This window comes from Heliangelus exortis, chromosome 16, assembly GCF_036169615.1.
Source record: "Heliangelus exortis chromosome 16, bHelExo1.hap1, whole genome shotgun sequence".
In the NCBI taxonomy this organism is placed as follows: Eukaryota; Metazoa; Chordata; class Aves; order Apodiformes; family Trochilidae; genus Heliangelus; species Heliangelus exortis.
The window spans coordinates 12,275,138-12,287,771 of NC_092437.1; the positions used below are offsets into that span (position 1 = coordinate 12,275,138).

General features: G+C 49.8%; 1 protein-coding gene across 1 annotated transcript in view; it reads right to left on the minus strand.

The window, feature by feature from the left end:
* Positions 1–12,634, minus strand: part of PPP1R16B (protein phosphatase 1 regulatory subunit 16B) — a 63,949-nt gene that overhangs the window by 39,556 nt on the left and 11,759 nt on the right. The window contains exon 2 of the mRNA XM_071760002.1: positions 5,627–6,029. Within this exon, the coding sequence (XP_071616103.1) occupies positions 5,627–5,873 (247 nt within the window). The 5' untranslated portion in view covers positions 5,874–6,029. The remainder of the gene's footprint in view (positions 1–5,626; positions 6,030–12,634) is intronic.

The following is a 12,634-nucleotide window of genomic DNA, read 5'->3' on the forward strand; positions in this document are numbered from 1 at the left end:
TGGTCTGTAGCTATGCAAGGGACCCATTTCCCAGCTCTCATGTCTTGAAAAAGCAAACAGCAATGTTCAGTGCATGCAACAGCAGCACCCTGAGAACAGACACCCCAGGCCCTCTGAATGGGATTAACAAGAGGCTTGACCCACTGAAACCAAAGATGTTCTACAACAGCCAGTGCCACATTTTATAAAACACATTCTGAAGTTAAGGAAATCTCTCATTTTGTTATTTAAAAGATAATTTAAAAGAAAAAAAAAAGTATTTCTGATCAAACATTTTTTGTTTAAAGAATGGGCTTGAAACAAAATGCTTAAGTGGACTCTAGATTTGGGGATGATACCTGGGAGGTATTATCCCAGGAAAAACTGAAATGGACTTTCAACATTAATTACCAAGAAGGAAAGTTGATATTTCAAGCTTTTATGGAAATTCGTCCACTTGATTAAAATACCAGAGTCGGGGGAAGGAAAAAAAAAAGTTTACTTGTTATAACAACAAAGTTGCACATATTCAATATTGCTTGTACTCCCAGTTGCTGTCCAGTTATCTGCCATATGCAAACCACCCTGCACTGGCCTATCATCCATATTGCAGGAAAAAGCCAAGTTAAATGTGGCCAAATCTGTGAATCTGCTTTTGGAAGACATATCAACCCCCACTAACAAAATTCACAAAATCCATCATTGCCAAGAGCTCCCACACACAGCTTTCCAAAGAGAATGGCTTTCATTTCCACACCTATGGAGTTTCAAACTCATGAAACACCTTTCCTACTAAATAGAAACTTTACATTCCTTACTTGAGATGTTCCCCAAATACCCAGATATACACTCAGACTACTGATGACAAAAGGTTTTTTTTGTCAGAGCCCTTCAAAGGGCACAAAACCCAAGAGAAAAATCTTTTCCAGCAAATGAATGCACTTTCTCACAGACACAGGAACCCCAAGTAAAAAGCTTCAGGAGAATAATAATGTGGGTGGAAAATTAAGGCACCTCATAAAAGTTTTTTAGTAACAAGGGAACAGATCACATCAACTTGGAAAGGTTAAAGAAAGCAATTTATAGACGCTAATTAGGGCCTCTTTTTAAAATGCCTTTGCTAGTGACAAGGTTGGGTTTATTCCAGCAAGGTGCAAAGGGAGCACAGCAGGAGCTGCCTGGGGGTGGCTCCTGAAAGGCTTCATCGTGTTGGGTCACAGGAGATTTAAGGGTCAGCAGAAAGGGAAACGTGGGGGATGTATTTATACAAATAAGCTGTGCAGTAACTTAAACCCTCCACTGGAAAATCTCCCCCAGGATGGTGCAGGACCCAGAGAGCCCCAAGCTCGTGCCCTCTGCTCAGCTCATGGAAGATGTTTGCTGGATGCCAAGTCCAAGGTCGTCAAACCTGAGCTTTCATTCACTTTCTGGCACACCAGCCACCAGGATCAGCATGGTTTAGCTTCTGCACAAGTGCTGTTTTATGCAACACTCTGGCTCTGCCCAAGTTTTGCTCGCGGGATGCAGTGCCTGAAGGTGGAAGCTGAAGGACTTTGCAGCGATGCTGCCCAGAGCCAAGGCTGGGGTGGGGGCCAGTGGGCACCCACTCATCCCAGAGCAGAAGAAACCAGGACATCTCCAGCACCACTGGAAGGTGAGCCAGTCCTTTGGAGACTTTTTTTCTCCATTGGTTCACTGAAGGGAATGTGGTGGGAGCCCTCCCTTGCAAAGGGTGTGCAAAGGGACTTCAAGGCAGCAAATGCCACACATCTGCACAGACAGCCACTTAACCCACCTCTGGGATCTCTTCTTCAGATTTACAGAACGCCAGCTCCTCTCCTCACACCCAGGGGCTGCTTTTCAAGGAGCTCAACCATGTAGAAAGACCTGGACATGACAGCCCTGCAGCAGCCCGGGCTGCTCCTCCCCTGGTGGGACCAGCATCCTCCCCATCATTTCAGTCAATCACCTTGTAGAATGGCCTCACAGGACCCCAGCCTTCAGCAGCCATAGCATATTTTTTTCTAATTAGTACATTAGCTTGAAAAGCCTTGCTTTATTGCATCATAAAGCAACTCACCTTGGCAGCCACCAGCCCAGTCCAGAGGTGGTCACTCAACACTCAAGCACTCACCAGTGCTGCTCACCAGGACCCCTGCATGGATCAAGTGTCCTCCCCTTTGCACCAAACCACTGCAAGCAGCTTAGATTGTGAGAACTTGAACATATTTCCACTTAAAGCAGTGGTTGTGGGTGATGCCCCCCACAGCACATCTTTCCCAGCTCCTCTGGGGGGGAAGAGTGGAACAGGCCCAGTGTGGCAACTGGGAGCACTCTGCTCCCACCTCAGAGCTCACCCAGATTCACTCTAGTAGATATTTCAGCTTTCCAAACAAAAGGTCCTGGCCAGCACACTGCAGCCCAGGGGACCACTGCCCTCCATCTGGGGTCACTGCCCATCACCTGCCTCTCCCCAGTGTGACTGTCTGCTCACATCTGCCACCAGCGTGTTGGCAGTGTGCTCCCTACCCTGGTTCTGTCAGCAGAGATCCAAGGGAGCTTTTAATAGCAGCTTGTTTGTTAAACCCGGGATATTTTGACAGATCTGTTGCAGAAGATGGGAGGAACGAGCCCTCAGGAGCTGTCACCCCTTCACAGCTCCTGCCCACGCTGGGGCTGATGCTCCCCAGGAGCTGTTGCCTTCAGTCCTGCTCCACCACCACACTGAGATACAGAGATTCTGCATCACACCCAGGCACCCATGGACTCATCAGCCTTAACAAATCTGGATGTTTTGCACAGGGAAGAAGCCCTCTTCTCTGAGGCTGTCACATTTGCAGAGCCAGAGAAGTCACCAGCTAGGTGGGAAGCCAGAGTGTCTCTGCCCATGGCCTTGTCACCGATGGCAGAAGGCAAAGGGGACAAGGGATGATGCTGCAGATAGCTGCAGGCACAAGGGAGCTGAGCAGGATGAGCTCTGCTCTTTCCATAGTACTTAGGCAAGGAGCAAGCAGGGGACAGGGAAGTCAGCAGGCCCAGGTCACCAGGGCTTCTCCCTGGGGTGCAGGGCAGAGATTTGCACCCACCAACTCCATTCTACAGGGCTCAACCTACCAACTCCATCAGGAGGTGACACCACGGAACAAGACACCTTTCAGACCAAGGGCCAACTCGCTGGCCAACTCCACTTTCCCTTCCCAGTTTCACTGCACAGTACCTGCCACCAGCCCCTCTCCTGCTTCAGGAGGGAGAATGTTAAAAAATAAAGACAAAAGTACAGAAAAGTAACCAAGAATGGAAGGGGTACAGCCACCCAGAGGCAGCTCAGGGGTGACACGTGCCAGCTGCACCCCCAGCTCTCAACCCTCCCTCACCAGAGCATATCAGCATCTAAAATCATTTACATTTCACCTCCCCCTCCACTTCCCACATGGAAACAAAAGGTGATTCATACACCAAAAAAATCCCCCAGGACCTTCTAAAGCCTGTAAATTCTCTCACTTTGGGGCTAAGGGCACCTGGTGAGGAATTTTCCCAGCTTGGCATGAGGGTTTGACTCTGTCCTCTTCCTGCCTTTGTACCTGGTCCTACAGAGGGGGCAGAGCAGGGCCAGAATCTGCCTACAAACTATTTTTAGGATCACAAAACCAACTGACTTCAAAAACTTGAGGGATCTGAAAAAATCCAGCAACACCAAAGAAGCACCTGTGGGGTTCTACTCCTGCCCTCCCCAGTGGGTGCAGGGGTTGATTTTCCACCAAGCAGAGAAGTGTCTGCTTGATAAATAACATTTGGTGTGACCAGCATCTCATCAGAAAGAGCACCCAATGGTTGAAGACCTGGGCCCAGCTATGGAAAGGCCTCAACAGGATGAGAGCACCAAGAGTGATCAGCAGCAATGGATTTTCCCTTACAGTAGGAAAAGAGTGCTCAAGATTGTCCACAGGACCTCCAACACCAGGATGTTAAAGCTGCTGCCCAGACCCTCCCCAGCCCAGGGGGCACAGGTTTGCACCACCACCACTGCCAGGCTTGCAAACACCTCTGGTACAAGACAAGGGATGGGAAGGGCAGGCAGGGGAGGAGTTCTCCTTCCAAACTGCCCACACCCAGGCTGAGAAGCACAGAAAGCCAAACTACAAGGCTGGGGATCTCACAGAAGCTCTGGCCCCATCACAGCCCAAGCACTGAGCAGAGGCACCATCATCAAATGAAGAGGAGGAAGAGGCTGAGATGTCCATTTACCCATCCCAACACCATCACCTGTCCCTTGGGAGGGGGCAGCTGGGAACAGAGCCCAAAGCCACCAGCTGCCTCGTGTCCACCAGCAGAGGCAGGAGTGGCACAAGTCACACATCTGTCACCTCAGGCATAGCCAGCAGACACAGTCTGGCAGCAAGGCTCCAGTTGGCCTCACTGTTGGGGCTCTCCTAGAAGACTACAGCAGCTCAGAGTGAGACACACAGGCTCACTGCAGCACAGAGCTGGAAGCAGAAGCTTTAAAGCAAGGAAGAAACAAGTAAAAGCCTTGCAATTTCCAGGCATTACCACAGAGAGAGGCAAAGCCACAGACACATAGCAGGGCTTGGGAAAGGCTTGTGACACCAGACAGGTGACACTGCCCACCACAGGAGTGCTCCAGTTCCAAACAGGTGCAAAACATGCACCCAGGGACAAGTTCTAGTGCACAAAAATCCTTCTCAAGAACACAGACGTGACTTTGGGGAGATTCCTCACAAGACAAGATGAGGTCCCCACCTTCTACCCACACACCAGGCAGGTTGTACTGCTTCTTGAAAAAGATGCTGGAAACTAGAGCAACACTCACTGGGAGAGACACAACTCCACTGGCCAGGTCTCAGCATCTCCCTTGTCTCTGCCAAGGGATCAAGACAATCACATTGATTTTGCTAGCTGGCAGAGCAGCAAGCCCCAAAGCTGGTCCAGGTCACCTTCCAGAAGACTTCTCTGCAGAGAAGTCAGCTCTGGCTGCCCAGAGCTCACAGGTTTCCACCCCCCAGGCTGTGCTGAGGCTAATGGAGATTGACTTTTAGACATATTTTTTTCCCCTCCCTTCAGATTTTTGAAGCAAAAGCAAAGCACTTTGACCCACTTTGAAATGGTGCAATTAAACCCATTTCTGAAGAATCTGCATAGGAAGCATGAAGCAAAGCCATGCTTTTCAGTACTTTGAATAGATAAAAATCATACATCATACATCCATGTAGCCTTCAATCCATTCCCCCAGGCACGGAAGCTGAAGAGATTCACACTGACATGAAAATCCCTGTGACAGACTTCTGTAAAGCCACTAAAAGAGGCACACCCAGAAGGCAAAGGAGTGTTTCACACCTTTTGGAAGTAGGAAGTGTGAAAAGGAAAGAGACAAAAGCCGCCTCCCTTTCCCCAGATCTCCATCATAACTCCTGCCCTATCCTGGCATAAATGTGCCCACTCCTGATGTCAATTTAGGGAACCTTAGGGTCACACAGTGCTTTGAGGACCCCATAGCTTATTGGAGATGGCAACACCCTAGAGATCAACACCACATCAAGGTCAGTCCAGTCCCTGGATGTCACCACAGGTGCCTCTGCACACCACAGACCTCACACGTAGACACAGAAGTAACCAGACACAAGCACCCTACCTTCCTCCAAGTCGTTCCTCAGAGAAGCCTCCAGCAGAGCAACGCTGGCTTCAAAAGACACTTTCTTCCTGTTAAGAGCATTTCTCTTCTTCTCGTGCTTGCGTTTCTTGTGCTGCATCTCCTTCTCATACTGTGCCCATTTCTTCAGCTGCTGAGCTCTCCTCTTCTGGGCTGCCCGCAGCCTCTCCAGGGTGGGCACCTTATCCAGCAGCTGCAGCTCCGTCAGGAGGTCCACATGAGCATCCATTGCTTCTGCTGAGAGGAGGGGAGTGAAGGATGTCCCAGTGGGAAACAATGTCCCACCACAGGTCCTCAAGGTTGGAGGCTCCTGATGCTATACCAGCATCTTGAGGCTGAGCTGGGAAGGGCCCATCTCAGCAGCTGATGAGAAAATGGTGGAAACCTGTAACGAGGAGGAAATTGTCAGGGATCAAATCTCATCGTCCTGTGCCAAGAAGTCACTAAGACCATCCCATTGGAAAACACAGCAAGCAACAACTACCACCTCAGAAGGCACCTCACTTAATTGCACTTTAACTGCTTGACTGTTCTTGCTGGGATTTGTCTCCCACCCTTCACCCACTCAAAACACCCAAGCAAAATCTCCTTGATTAAGCAATAGTTTTACTGTCCAGCTCATTCATGGCTACAGTTCTGGGCAGCCCTCCCTTCTGAGCAGAAGTAAATCTTCATGAGCTAAGATCTTCCATAGTACTTGGTATCACTCCTCAGGAATCCCAAGAGAGATTGAAGTGCTGAGACACATCCTTCCCTCCATCTGGCCCTTTCCAGCATGCCCATGGTCCCTCAATACTAAGGTACCACGGTGTCCCCAGGCAGGACTATGCCACCTCCCTGCAACATTTGGGTCTGGGCAGCAGGAACCAGGACTGCAGGAGCAGAGCCCAGGGCAGACACAGATACCAGGCAAGGCCATCCCAGCACAACTAACCCAGAAGGCAGAGGCTGGAGGTATCTGTCCGAGCCCAAGCAGGTTTTCTCAGTGGAGATCTACCTACCAGGACCAGCATCCACATCCTTCAGCTCCATCCATTGGCCCCTTCTCTCCTCAGCTACAGACAAATATCTCAGGGCACCCGAGGGGGGGGGGGTGTTACTGATACTTAAACCACCCAAGCTACTGGAAAACATGGGGTGTTGTGTTCATTTCTCTCTGCCTTCAGTTTTTTTCCTCCACCTCTCACTAGCTCATTCTGGCTTTGCTGTGTGGGGCTCCACCAGCACAGCAAACAGAGCACTTAAATCACAGCCCCAGACTCCCAGTGTCATCAGAGACCTCGGGGCACCCAGGAGCACCCACCCCATCATCTGCTGCCCAGGCCAAGGAAAGAGGTCCCAGATATAAGGAGGGGACCAGCAGGGGAAGGTGCATTTGCAATAAAGCCAATGGCAGGAGCAAACTGTATGAGACCTTTCCAAACAGACCCATGCAAGGACACTGAATGATGAGTCTGCCAAATTGAGATGAGCTGCACCCAGGAAATGGGAGCACTTATGCATCAGCCAGGGAGGGTGAGGGAAACAACAAAAAAATTAAAAGTAGTTGATGGGAAAGGGAGACTGGGGAGCCTCAGTATTCACAAGCACCTGGGAAAGCCCCAGCAGGGCAGCTGAAGCCATTCCTTGCTCAATTCTCCTGCTCTAGGGGAGAAGCAGCAACTGCCTTATAAGCAAAGGATGCAAAGCATCTACAGGAAAAAAAAACAGCAGAAGAGAGGGAGCTTGACTGAGCTGAGAGAGGTGGCAAGGACAGCAAAGCTCATCCCCCCCCAGTCATGCCAGAGAAAGCCACCATCCACCCCTCTTCAGAGGGTAAAGCAGCCCCACTGGGGAGGCATCACCCCCTGGAACTGCATCCGTGCATCACATCCTCCCCAGCCCCACCAATTTCCCAAGGTGGAGGCAGCCACTCCTTCCAAACATTGCTACAGACCTTCCGCAGGGGTTTGACCTTACCTATAAATATCTCGGCAGACTGACAGCCAGGCAGGCCATTTCCTCCCCCAGATAATTGGTCTGAGAACTGAAAACAAACAAACTCAGGCAGAGCACAGAGGCGGGTCCTGGGCTGCATCACTAAATGGCCAACAGAAAGCCAGGGACAGCTTCAGCACCACCTGCAAACCTGATTTTGAGGGTTGCAAGGCAAACCCAAACAAAACAAAACAACCAAACAAATCCCTGTTCCATCCCACAAGAACTTAAGACTGAAAAAAAAAAAAGAAAAAATTAAATGCTTTGGTTCTGCATAGGGACAAACAAAACAAAAGGGCAAAATTTTTCAGGAGACACTGCCTAAAATTCAAAACACTTGTCCGAGATGGAAAATACCAACTTATAGCTTCAGCACGTCACCCAAAAGCCAGGGAAGGCTGCAGTGGAAGTGCCACCAGCCTTCCAAACAACTTCTGTTTCCATTTATCTTATCCAGAGATATTTTCCAAGCCCAGGTACTCGGCTGGAAAACTCCTCACCACCTCTGGTGAACTCGCAGAGCCCTTTGCTTGCCCCGGGCAGGCATTCCTGGCCAGGTATCTTTTTTGGCCATCTCCACGGCAGTAACCCGGGCTGCAGATCTGAAGCCCCGGTCACAATACCTCGAAGGAGGGGAGAGCAGGGCAGGAAATGCCTCTCAGCACTCCCACCCCTGCTCCTTTTCCCAGCCCACTTCTGCCATTGTTTGCTGCAAGATGAACAAATATTTTCCAAAACGCACCTGAAGTAGAAACGAGGGCCTAATTCTGCAGGTTTATTCAAGCGAAAAAAAAACCTTATTTCAGCCTTTCCCTGTTTACTTCCCCCCCACCCCCCCCCAAAAAAAAAAAAAAAAAAAAAAAAAAATGAGCAAGAGGACATTGATTTACAAGGAGAGAAGTGTAGCCTGCTTTGCTTGGCTGTGTTTCAGCCTTCCTCCATGCACCTCAACCTCCAGCAGCAGCTCCACAACAGAACAAAAGGGAGATTAAGTGTTCTACAGCTGGGAATGGGGAGGGGAGATCCACAGACACCAAGATAGGTCTTCTGGAGGCACCAGGTACCAGTGTCTCCTCAAGTCAACCAGCAAATGAACCCTCAAAGATCTCCCCAAGAGGTCTCCCTGAAGCAGACCCAGCTCAACTTCTCCCAGATTTAAGTCCCCTTGCACCCCTCAGGGACCCCCAGGCCTTGCAAAGACTTTGCCTCCATCATGCCAGCTGCCTGTTTTCCAAGGACTTTGTTTCTCCCTGCACCAAAACAAAGTGGCACATTGACTTTTCCTTGCACAGAGTGGTCAGTCTAACTATGGCACAGCTTCATGTCCCAGCACTTGTTTACCTGCAAAGTGACACAGAAGGTGGCTGTGTGGGTGTCTGTGGTTTGCAAGGCATCACATTTTTGGTTTCTGTTTTATTTAAAGAAGACTTAAAAAAAACAAAAAACAAAAAACAAACAACAAAAGTCCTCATGTTTGACCGAGCTGAGTTTCCATGAGCTCAGCAGATCTGCTGACACCATGCCCAGAGCATCCTGCCAGCCTCATGGGGACAACAGGTGACTGTTTCAGGGACCAAAAAGACAGTGAGATGCTCGTACCACCACTGTCCTCTTGGTGCTGTGGCCAAGAGAGACCCAGCCCAACCATGCCAAAGACAGTCCCACAGAAGGCCTGCATGTGTTGGCAACCTCAAGTGCTTTTTGGGAAGAAACGTTTGCATTTCCTGTAATCCTGCTGCACCTTGGTACGAGATCTGACTCACCAAGCTCAAAGGACTGTTTCAAGACACTGGTTACTCACTTGCAAGACAAGAAGTCACAGTGATTCTGTGAAGGGAAGGGTTCACTGACTCACTGGTTTCAAGAAGCTGACTGCCCCCTGCCACCAGCCCTGCCTGGAGGGGTCCTTGGTCTCCTGTACACACCCCTCTTCCCCTTTCCCATCTGGAGGCTGGCACTTCCATCCCACAAAGGGGAAAACTGAGTCCACTCATTTTCCTGTTGACACTCAGAGCTGTGCCCACATCCTCCTACAAAGCCTTCCACTTGCAGACATTCTGCTGTAATATTGAGGAGGCTGGAGCCATCAGAACAGGCACATTGCTGAGTGATGCTGGAGAACGTCCTTGTCTCCCTGCCAGACAGTGGAGCTGGAGCTAAGACCTGCAAATCCTCTGTCACATCTCCCCAAGGCACCACTTAAAGCACAGCAGGACACGACAGCGGAACACAAACACTTCCAAGAGCCCTTCACTTAAGTGTCATCAATCAGCTTTGGGTTTATTCCACTTAATAAAAATAAGCACAAATCCTGGAAGAGCAACCCTTGAATGGGACACCTTGAAATGAACCAGTTCAGCAACTAGAGAATTCCTCTAAGCTGTGCATCTTTCAAGCAAAGGTAAAATTCCTGGCCCAGGTCCATGATCAACTGCTTCTGAAATCAAGGGGATCATTGTCCTTCTCTGGACTGCTTGTGGAGAGATACCTGCAGGGCTGGGCCCAGCTGATAGGGTGAAGTATTTGAGTTTGCAACATCAAGACAAGTCAGGAGCATGAAGGGAAATAGCCCTCTCCTCCCCACCCCAAGCTAATCTTCTCTCAGCTGGAATTGGAAACCAAGCACAAAAGCCTAGAGCAGGGAGCTGAGCACATAAGCAGCAGAGGAGGTGGTGCCTGATTTATTTCCTTAAGAGTCAATTCCTGTCCAATGGCAAGGTGAGGAATTGTCAGATTTACCCTTTGTGCTTTCTGTAAGGGCCAAGGCCAACCTGTGCTCCTCCTGTGCCAAGGAAAGCTGGGTGACCTCTCTACTGCAGTCCTTCTGCTGAACCCATCCTCTGGCAACAAGTATCAGTGAAGGGTTTCACAGTCCCCTTGCTCATGGACATGGAAGTAGATGACCTCCACGGGCCCTCTGTCCCAACCCAACCCAACCTGTGTATCTGTGATTCTCTTTCAGGCATCCCCTCAGAACTGTCCCCACGTGGTGACACACAAACACAGGTCCTGTATAGCTGTTGGCCAGCACCTCCCCAAGGTCTGGAGGAAGCAGCAGAGCAGCTCTTCATTGCTCACCCCCCGATGCAAGAAGACCTTGCTGGCAGCCCAGCAGCCAAAACACCATCCCCAGACAGCCAGAAAGCTACTGAGAGGAGGAGGTGACAGACTGAGGGACAGGCAGGAGCAGCAGGGAAAGCAAGGCACTCAAGTGTCCCCACAGAAGAACAAAGTGGGAGACATGAGGGAGCTGCCCAAAGCGTGGATGTGCTGGGGGGCTGACCATACCCACAGAGCCCAGGTCCACTCCCTCCCACCCTGCCTGGGGGAACCTGTTCCAAGTAATTTCCTAAACTGTGTCATCAGAGCATCCTCAACAAGGAGGCTGCACTGGTCCACACCACCCAAACTGTGACAGCCCCATACACCAACCACAGGGGACACAGCCCCTGGGCCTTCCAAACACAGACAGACAGAGGGTCAAATCCCAGCTGTGACCATATGGCAAACTGGGGAGTTGAAATCACAAGAGAGACATGCCTTCCCCTCCAGGGAATTGTGGCAAGGCTACAGGATAGTCACATTTCCTACAAAGCCCCGGGGAGGGGGAGGAGGAAACACTCTCAGTGAAAGGCTGCCATGGTGAGCAGTTTAAAATGAAGCATTTCCATGCCCCTGGAGGGTTCCCTTTCTTTTCCTACACTGACATTTTCTTTTTTCTGCTATCACACCAGAGAGGTTGCCCCTTCTCCTTTGCCTGGATCCCTGCACAGCACCAGTGATGCAGGTGGGCACTGACCACCACCTCCCCTGGGATGCCAGGATGGGAGCAAAGCTGGTCAGACCCAGTGCTGGGAACAAATCAGTACAGACACAGCCCTGGGCAGCACGTTAGACATCAGCCTGACATACACCTAAGCTGGTACTTTCAAAATGTTATGCAACAAACCCTTCTCCAGAGGTCAAGAGCATCCACTGCTGAACAGGCAAATACAGAACAAGGTCCCTCACCTGACTTCAGGCAGCAAACTCACTGTGAGAGCTGCACCACCACCTCAGGATGATGATTTCCAGCCCTGTGATCGAGCCAGGGGGGGACTGGTGAAATCCTACTTGTCCCTCAGTGCTGTTCTACTCTGGCTCTGGCTACTGCTGCTGGTAGCAAATTCTTCTTGCATCCACCATCTGATTCTCCCTGCACCCAGCTGCCAGCCCCACAGCACCCGCAAGTTAACCACACCAAGGAGTGAAAAAATATGGAAATTGTTGCTGCATGATTTAATTTCACTGGTATCTCAGAAGCAAACAGCTCCTTTCCTCGCTTGGGGCTTCTGCAGCATTTTAAGCAGCAGATGCTCAGTGCTACCAAGTGAAGGGTTCCTCCAGAAGGGGAAAGTGGCAGCAAACATCACTTGAAGAAAAAAAAAATTAAAAATAAAAGAAGATACATAAAAGCCAAGAATCCTTAGGGAACGCAACTCCTACAGTCTGCCCTGGAGTGCTGCTGGGGAAGAGCAGGTACAGAAGTCTTCTGGGTGAGAGATCTCATCAGAAATCAGGAGTTTCAGGAGAGATTCTTGGCTTTCCCACAGGTTTCTTGTATGCAAAATAAGTAACTTAATCTGTGCCCTAATTACTTCTTAAAGTGAAGATGCTGTTTTGCCCGTCTGCAAAGAAAGTTCTCACTGCTGCTCGTTGCAAAGCAAAGTTTGGAGGTGAAGGTGCATCAAGACAAGTTATTTTTCCAGCTTCATGGAGAGGTCAAATTTTAAAGCTAAATTCTTCCCAGGAGATTTAGAACCAATTTGGTTTAGTTGCTTTATCTCTAGTTCTAGATAATCTCACCTTCTTCAAAGAGCTCCTTCCTAGCAGCAGGAGCAAAATACCAGCAGGAAGAAAAAAGCAAAACAGCAAGTTCCAAAAATCTCTTTGGAGTCAATGGTGGTAACAGAAAATTTTAAGTGCCTCTTTTCACCTCCCAACTGCTCCATCCCTGACATCATCAGCAGTTGT